General features: G+C 45.2%; 1 protein-coding gene across 2 annotated transcripts in view; it reads left to right on the top strand.

Moving 5' to 3' along the window:
• Positions 1-9459, top strand: part of LOC129853568 (adhesion G protein-coupled receptor A2-like) — a 64473-nt gene that overhangs the window by 26178 nt on the left and 28836 nt on the right. For both annotated transcript variants that reach the window (XM_055919736.1, XM_055919735.1), the window contains exon 3: positions 8745-8816. In XM_055919736.1, the coding sequence (XP_055775711.1) occupies positions 8745-8816 (72 nt within the window). The remainder of the gene's footprint in view (positions 1-8744; positions 8817-9459) is intronic.

Here is a 9459-nt window from a genome sequence, read left to right as displayed (position 1 = left end):
TGCAGCCTTGCGAGGGTTAACACGTTTAACTGTTTTACTCACCTCGGCTGCAGTGAAGGAGAGCTCGCAGGTTTTGGTAGCAGGCCGTGTCAGTGGCACTGTATTGTCCTCAAAGCGAGCAAAAAAGTTATTTAGTCTGTCTGGGAGCAAGACATCCTGGTCCGCGACGGGGCTGGTTTTCTTTTTGTAATCCGTGATTGACTGTAGACCCTGCCACATACCTCTTGTGTCTGAGCTGTTGAATTGCGACTCTACTTTGTCTCTATACTGGCCCTTAGCTTGTTTGATTGCCTTGCGGAGGGAATAGCTACACTGTTTGTATTCGGTCATGTTTCCGGTCACCTTGCCCTGGTTGAAAGCAGAGGTTTGCGCTTTCAGTTTCACGCGAATGCTGCCCTCAATCCACGGTTTCTGGTTTGGGAATGTTTTAATCGTTGCTGTGGGTATTACGTCGCCGATGCACTTTCTAATGAACTCGCTCACCGAATCAGCATATTCGTCAATGTTGTTGTTGGACGCAATGCGGAACATATCCCAATCCACGTGATCGAAGCAGTCTTGAAGCGTGGAATCAGATTGGTCGGACCAGCGTTGAACAGACCTGAGCGCTGGAGCTTCTTGTTTTAGTTTCTGTTTGTAGGCTGAAAGCAACAAAATGGAGTCGTGGTCAGCTTTTCCGAAAGGAGGGCGGGGGAGGGCCTTATATGTGCTGCGGAAGTTAGAATAACAATGATCCAGGGTTTTACCAGCCCTGGTAGCACAATCGATATGCTGATAGAATTTAGGGAGTTTTGTTTTCAGATTAGCCTTGTTAAAATCCCCAGCCACGGTGAATGCAGCCTCAGGGTGTGTGGTTTCCAGTTTACATAGAGTCAGATAAAGTTTGTTCAGGGCCATCGATGTGTCTGCTTGGGGGGGAATATATACGGCTGTGATTATAATCGAAGAGAATTCCCTTGGTAGATAATGCGGTCGACATTGGATTGTGAGGAATTCTAAGTCAGGTGCACAGAATGACTTGAGTTCCTGTATGTTGTTATGATCACACCACGTCTTGTTAATCATAAGGCATACCCCCCCCCCCCCCCCGCCCCTCTTCTTACCAGAAAGATGTTTGTTTCTGTCGTCGCGATTCGTGTAGAAACCAGCTGGCTGCACCGACTCCGTTAGCGTCTCTCGAGTGAGCCATGTTTTCGTGAAGCAAAGAACGTTACAGTCTCTGATGTCTCTCTGGAATGCTAACCTTGCTCGGATTTCATCAACCTTGTTGTCAAGAGACTGGACATTGGCGAGTAGTATGCTAGGGAGTGGAGCGCGATGTGCCCGTCTCCGAAGCCTGACCAGAAGACCGCTTCGTTTGCCCCTTTTACGGCGTCGTTGTTTAGGGTCGCCGGCTGGGGTCAGATCCATTGTACTGGGTGGAAGGCAAAACACAGGATCCGCTTCGGGAGAGTCATATTCCTGGTCGTAATGATAGTGAGTTGACGTTGCTCTTATATTCAATAGTTCCTCCCTCATTATGTAATGAAACCTAAGATTACCTGGGGTACCAATGTAAGAAATAACACGTAAAAAAACAAAATACTGCATAGTTTACTAGGAACGCGAAGCGAGGCGGCCATCTCTGTCGGCGCCGGAAGTAGATCCCTTCTACACACACACACACACACACACACACACACACACACACACACACACACACACACACACACACACACACACACACACACACACACACACACACACACACACACACACACACACACACACACACACACACACACACACACACACACACAAACACACACGCTCCTGCTGAGATGTGGCTCCTGTGGCTAGAAGCACACACACACACACACACACACACACACACACACACACACACACACACACACACACACACACACACACACACACACACACACACACACACACACACACACACACACACACACACACACACACACACACACACACACACATGCTCCTGCTGAGATGGGGCTCCTGTGGCTAAAAGCTTACAGCAGTAATTGGTCTGGGCCTTCATTAGTAGCAGGACTGAGGACTGTGACATGTCACAATGAAAGTGTGTGTGTGTGCAGGTGACCAGACTCCCTCCCTCATTAGCCCGCTAACAAGTGAACACACCCCTTAACCCTATAACCAGCTCAGTGTGTCTCTGAAACAGACCTGCTCCTGGTCCATAACTTGTTGGCTAATGCAGAAAAAGTGGATTGTCATTGCAAACCAGACGCTAAGCTGTTCAAATGGTCCCCAACCATTCAGAAAGTCACACTCTCATCCAAAGGCTTCACTGATTCATTCCTCTACCACCCAATGATCAAACATCATGTTGTACAGTGTGTATACATACTCACACACACCTTACAGTAGTTTGTGTTGAAGACAATTGCCACTTCTCCCAGTAGAGAGAGGGGCAGGCAGCCTTTGGCTAAATCTTTGGCTGGGGCTTGTCTGTTAGAGTCCATTCCATGTGTATGAGGTGAGGTTGGAAGGTGCTACGTAATGTGCTGGAGTTTGGTAATTGCTTTTGATGTATTAAACGTGGCACTTGGAACTAAGACATCTTGAGAAACTTGTTAACAGCCAAGTTAAGTAATGGAGTTTTTAATAAAATTATGGGTTCACCCGCAATATTCACAGACCCGATCTGTCTGTCACCATCAGTCCAAGTTCCAACCTTGTGATGTCTTTATTGAAAAATAGACTGCCATGTCTCTACTTTACAGTAACTGTTCTCGTATGCATTGCCAGGACGCTGAGATCTAAATAATGCATGAGTATGGAATGCTTAAATAAAGATTACTCAAATATTATTTTAATTACATGAAGCTACAGACTTCTAGATAAAGTGTCCAGACTGAGAATGTATCCAAAGGTGTATTGTGTCTGCTTTAGCGTTGAGAGACATGAAATCACTTCTTCCTTCTTTAAAAGCCTCATTCGGTTTCCTTTATAAATGTCTCTCGATGGGTTATTGGATTGAAATGGCTACATTTTGCTGTGACACAATCTGATGCTTTCAGTATTTAATCACCATGCAGATTAAACTGGTTTGAATTGGATACTCAGAAACTCTCAGTGAATCATTTTCTTATTGCGGCTGCTATTGGTCTTTTAATCTCTGAGCTATAGAGCCTTGTGTCATGTGCCGAGTTTGTGGCGCTTTACCAAACTCTTTCAGGGGTTCTTGTCCTTCACCTCGTGTGGTCCTTTAGCGAAGAGGTCCATCCAAAGTTAAATTATGTTTAAACAGTGGCGTGTTCAGTTGTTTTGACTCTCTTTATTACATTGAACCTGCACCTCTCTTTGTTTGCCTTGGTCAGGGTGGGGTTGGGCGTGTAGTGTCTAATCTGTACTCATATCCTCATGTTGTTCCATTGGACTGTGTCTCCACAGTGTGTAGTAGGACAGCCCACAGCCATGGCTGATCTTTGAACCCCCCTCCCCTCTCCCCTGTCTCCTGCACCCTTGTTTCAGAACGACTCTGGAGATGATCAGTGTTATGATAGAGAGGGAGATTGTTGATGTTATTGTTGTAATGAGATGCTGGGTTGGCAGGTTAGAGACGGTTAATGAGAGTGTACAGTTTAGCCTGCAGAGGGATTCTTATTAAATAGAACCCTCTCCTTAAGACTGTTATCCTACTTTTGGTCGGCCGTAGGATAAAGCAACTAAAATCAGAAGTTCCCTCTGGAGTGGAGACAGGGAGAGAGAGGCTCCAAGACGGCAGGGTATTTGGGAAAGCAGTGGATATCAGGGAAATGGGAACATGGGACTCTTGATTCATACATTACACATCTCAAACGTCTGCAGTAAGCCATGGAAGACAAACTATCATCTAGTTAGTCTTTTGTTTGCTTTTGTTTGTTTCTTTGTAATGACCCTTCTTTTCTTTATGTTTGATTTGATTGCAAGTCCTAATGATAAAATGTAAGATTGGTAGCACAGTTATTGAAGAGAGAGAAGGTCTCCAAATGAGGACATGATTAGAAAGAGAGCGAGACAGTGGAGCAGAATCAAAACGTATTGTTACACCAATGTTTATTGGGAACAGATATGTGCGATTTGAAAGAGAGGATATCCTGTCTTGTTTGAGAAGGATTTTATAAAGTGGAGCCTGGAGACTCATCCTAAACCAGTTTTTCTGCCCTCAGCTGTCATTTGAATAGCTGAAAGGTTTCTCTTCCGCTGTATACAGTGTACGTACTGTACATTCTTTAGCATGCCTCCAGATTACCACCAGAGGAACGATTGTTCACTAAAAAAAGATTACTGGCAGAGGAAGACCTGAAACCCAGTGCAGCTGTAGGCAAGCATGCACAAATACACAGAGAGACACACAGAGACACAGAGACACACAGAGGCAAACACGTACAAACACACAGAGACACTCACAGACATAGAGACAGAAATAGACACAGACTCCCACACACACTCCATCTGCCCACTCTTTCACACCTGTGTGAGTGTGTGCTAATGTTGGAGTTGATCGGATCCATGATCCACCGAGCTGAAGAGGTTCAGTCTGAAACAGACAGTTGCCTGGAGTCACCATTCATCCTCTCCTCTCCCCAGAGAGGAAGGAGCAGAAATAAATCAGTGAATGAATACAATTTGAGACATGCTGACATGCCCTCATCTCTCTCTCAAAGGCTTTGTGGGTTGAGGAAGCAAATTGAGCAAACCAACAAAGTGAGTGGCACAGCCCAGGGAGGGTTTGCTGTGGTTTGTATTGCTGGGACATGGCCCTTTGTCTGGCAGTCAGTGTGCATCTCCCTGACTTACTGTCCCAGCCGTGCACCAAGAGGGATGACTAAGTTATAGGCTACCAGCAGTTTCTATTGTCTTTCTGGTTTTACAGTATACTCTCCATCTCTCAGAGGTGAATGTATCCGGTTGAGTAATCACAGCATGATACTGTATCCCTATTAGGAGAGAAACGAGAGGAGATGAGAGGAGTATGTGCACCTGACCAGAGCTGTGATCGGGGTTAAGGCCATTAACCTGTAGACACTCAGCCTCTATTAACAACATGCCTACTGCTCCAACAGCTGAATCATCTTGGATGACCTGGCTCTTATCATTGGCCCTGCTAGTGTTTGATTTTCACTGAATGGCCTTAGATGAAGTGTCTTTGTGTGTCCCCCCATGCTGACCTGCAACCCTGGTTTTACACACAGCTGATATAGATTATATTACTGGCTCTGATCTCTGATAAGCCACTGGTCTGAAAGGGCTAAATTAATGAGGAGGCTAATGCAGCTCTGCTGTACCTTAGAGGTCGCCTGGATTGAGTTAGTGCACTTTTCATATTGTGCACCATAGAGCTGCAATTGTATTTGGAGGCAGACTAACTCAATGTGCCATCTGTCAAGGGGGCAGTCAGTGTGGAGACGCAGCAGGCCATTCAAACAACACAGGCCACTCTATCAATTTGAGGTTGAGCAGTAGTGTTCCCCTTCTTCTCTTCACTTCAGTGATGAATGCTGTATGTGATCCATGCTTTTTCAATTAAGCTCAGACTTCGCTCATCTCCAGTGCTTCTGAAAATACACCAATTCTCTATACAGCCTTTGTGTACTCTGATGTAGGAGTTTAGGTTTCTCATATCCCTTGCTTGTTCTCTCTTCCGGTCGCTCCTGTCTTCCACCTGCTCATGGACAGTGCTCTGCTCTGTGCTCTCCTCCTGACCCCTGACCTCTGTCAGCCGTGTCCTGAATAAACAGCTAATTGTCTGGTTTCCTGTTTGGCCTGATGGGAGGGAGCATCTAGCCTATTTCAGGCTGTTTACAGAGCTCTGTCTCACCTTCGCGCTTTCTCAGAGTCCTACTCTGTATTGTTTGTGTTTATCATGTGAAAGAGCAATGTACACTCTGCTACAGACATCAGAGATACATGGGTGTACTAGAATAGGAAAATTACATGCTAATGTCCTGAATCGCCAACCCTTTTGTTTTCTTGGAAATTAACATCTTATGTTTCCAAACAGTGGGTTCAATGTGCTTTACTTTATCATGTTTGTGTATTTCCTGAAGTGAGCTTTCCAGTTCTTCTGTGCAACGTAGAAAATAGGTTTCAGTATTTTCTGTTCAAATGGATGCGCTTGAGACTAATAGTTTTAGATTCTGAGCTGATTGTCTCACTTTTCTCTCTCACACAACACACTTACTGTACACAATCACGCAAAAAGAGCAGGTTGATGTTTATCATGAGTCTTGCCCTAGAGGGAGAACTGAGTGATTTCCCCTTAGATAGGCCAGCTGCAAAGTCAAAATTGGCTATATTGTACAAATCAAATCAAAGTGTATTTGTCACGTGCGCCGAATACAACAGGTGTAGACCTTACAGTGAAATGTTTACTTACAACAGTGCAATTGTTAAGTAAAACATAGGTATTAGGTGAACAATATATATGTAAAGAAATAAAAACAACAGCGAAAAGACTGAATAATAACAGTAGCGAAGCTATATACAGTAGCGAGGCTATATACAGTATGTACATGTAGGTATGGTTAAAGTAACTATGCATATATGATAAACAGAGAGTAGCAGTAGCGTAAAAGAGGGGTTGGCGGGCGGTGAGTGGCGGAACACAATGCAGATAGTCCGGGTAGCCAAAGTGCGGGGGCACCAGTTAGTTGGGCTAATTGAGGTAGTATGTACATGAATGTATAGTTAAAGTGACTATGCATATATGATAAACAGAGAGTAGCAGCAGTGTAAAAGAGGGGTTGGGGGGGGCACACAATGCAAATAGTCCGGGTAGCCATTTGATTACCTGTTCAGGAGTCTTATGGCTTGGGGGTAAAAGCTGTTGAGAAGCCTTTTTGTCCTTTGTTGAGAAGACTTGGTGCTCCGGTACCACTTGCCATGCGGTAGTAGAAATATTGAGTACAAAAATGTAATTTAAGGTTAGGGTGAGGCATTATGGTTAGCACAGTGGTTAAGGTTAGGGTTAGGTGTAAAATCTGATTTTATGACTTTGTGGCTGTGCCCACTAGTGCAGAGCTGCTTTCAGAACAAGATTCATGATGAAAAAAGCGAACCTGCGCAAAAAGATGAACATGAACACACACACTGTCTGTGTCGAATTAAATGGCTTGTTGTTTTGCCAGACGTTACTTTCTCCTCTGCTATCTGTATTGAATTATTCAGGCAGTTCCGGATCTTCTGTAGCTTTCATCTCAGGCCTGCATCAAGTTATATGACAGATACTGTGTCTAACTGACGCATGAGACGTTAGGACTGGGAATCACAGGTTCAAATTCAGTTTACGCCCTAGGACGACCACAATACACAAGAGTCTGCATTTTCTGCTCATTGTTATTTGCATACGGATTTGAATATAATTTGGTTCAGCAAAAAAGGAAGGAAAACATTATATAGTTCAAGTAGACGGATAGATAGCTTTAGACACTTTGCAGGTACATTACTACCAAATATATAGTTAATTTCTTACAGTGCTGATTTAGTGACTAATGACCAATGTATTCATTATCAACCCCTTAGTTGGAAAAGTGACCGGTTGGTGCTGCTAATTACATCTGCTCATTAAGTGAACTAAAAGGTGAGGAGGTGAGGGCTGACGGTTGTATTTTTATTAATGTGGCAAGAAAGGCAGTCAGCTCCCTCTTTTAAAGACACACACACACACACCCGTGCTCCGCTCGGTTCTGTTCCTCAGCTTCGATTAAAAACACACTTCATCTCACAAACAGCCCATTAAGTGCCCCGGGGAACGGGGAGAAGGCGGCGTGAGGCTGGGGGGCGTGTTAATGATGGGGGCTGTCGCCTGAGCCGGGCCCCTGCTGTACTCTGCTACCCCACCGAGGGGCCAGAATCACAAAGACATGGTGTTGCAGACACACAGCTGACCTGACAGGACCCATGACACACAACCAACCTGACAGGACCCACGACACAGGGGTTTGTAGGGTAGTAGGGGTACAGGCTTCAGGACCAGGGACTGTGTCTCCTGAGCAGGTTACACCGACAGGGAATGTCACAGTGGACCCTGTGAAGGCCTGGCTGTGTCTGGGGCTAGGCTGGCGAGCTCTGTTGTGGTGTAGCCTCTCTGTCCATCTGAGCTGGTCCGTATAGGCTGGCTGATCACTGTAAATACAGTTTCCTATGATGCCCCTTGAGACAAAGCAGATTTTCTGCTCTGCTCAGTGCAGGCTGGTCCTAGAAAGCCCCTCGCACTCTTGTCTGATAAGGGCCCTATAAGCCAAATTATTTGCCAATAGGGAAAAGGGTAATTGTCATGACGAGTGCGGACTTTCCTTTGATGTGAACGCCGTTGGCTTATGATGTAAAAAATGTATCCAGGATGATTATCACAAGCTTTCTTCCCCCCACCCCCAATCCCAATCTCTGTCTCCTATTTGGTCTTTAGAATGAATTGGAAACAGCTTTGTGTAATGTCTCTGGCCAAGGTGGTCACGTGTGACTTCTGCTCGTGCAGTTTATTTATCCTCTCATGAAGATTCTGACCCTCTTAGAGGAGTCAAACTTTTATCTGAAACCCATTTTCTGGGCAATTGAGTTGTTGGTCGTCTCTTTCTCTGATATTGCCCTTTCTCCTTTCATATTCTATATGGGTCTGACTAATAAAACTCAGGTAGGCTAAGTATGAGATGAACGTGTGTCTTTGTGATTTTGAATGTTTTGTTGAAGCACAATACTAATGATATCTTGGTTTGCTCCTTTTTTTTTAACAGAATTTTGAGCAACAATCGCATCAGGGTTCTGAGAAATGGATCCTTTGTTGGACTCTATGCCCTGGAGAAACTGTGAGTAACACTTGTGATTTTCACTAAATCTGAATGAGTCTGTCCTGGGTTCTCACTCATAGGTTTAACATTGGCAGGTTTAACACCAACAGGTTGGGTGCTTGTAGCCCATATGGCCCTGTGTTGCGGAGCCCACAGTCCCACAGAGACAGGGTATCAGGGAGATCTGTGCTTCTCGCAGCTCTGCTATCCAGTGGGCTGGCTTCCAGCAGGGAGGATGAAACACTCAGTGTGGTTATCACAGAGTTATGTGGAAGAGATCACATAATTACCCCACCATTCGTCATTATCAGAGAAGCCCTGCTCTACAGGACAAGATAAGAGGATTCCATGGGAGGAGGAGGCTGTTGGCGCTGCCTGCACTGCCTGTAGCTTAGATTGAGGCAGGCAGCTGGCTGGCTGGCTGCCTCTAACCTGTGGATGTAGGGTCCCACTGCCTAGCTGGTCCACTGGCTGGTCCACTGGCTGGTTGACATTTGAGTCCCTGACGATTTGTTTTTCATCAGTGGCACAAACTGTCCCTGCTGTTGTAAACATAAGAACACAAATATAAATGCTGGGTGATACTGAGGAAGGGAGTTTTACGTTGCGTCAACAAAAGGATAGTCGACAGTGGTCTTCCAGTGTTGTACTGTACAATATG

This window comes from Salvelinus fontinalis, chromosome 4 (genome assembly GCF_029448725.1).
Source record: "Salvelinus fontinalis isolate EN_2023a chromosome 4, ASM2944872v1, whole genome shotgun sequence".
Lineage (NCBI taxonomy): Eukaryota > Metazoa > Chordata > Actinopteri > Salmoniformes > Salmonidae > Salvelinus > Salvelinus fontinalis.
This window is presented reverse-complemented; position numbering and strand designations above follow the sequence as displayed.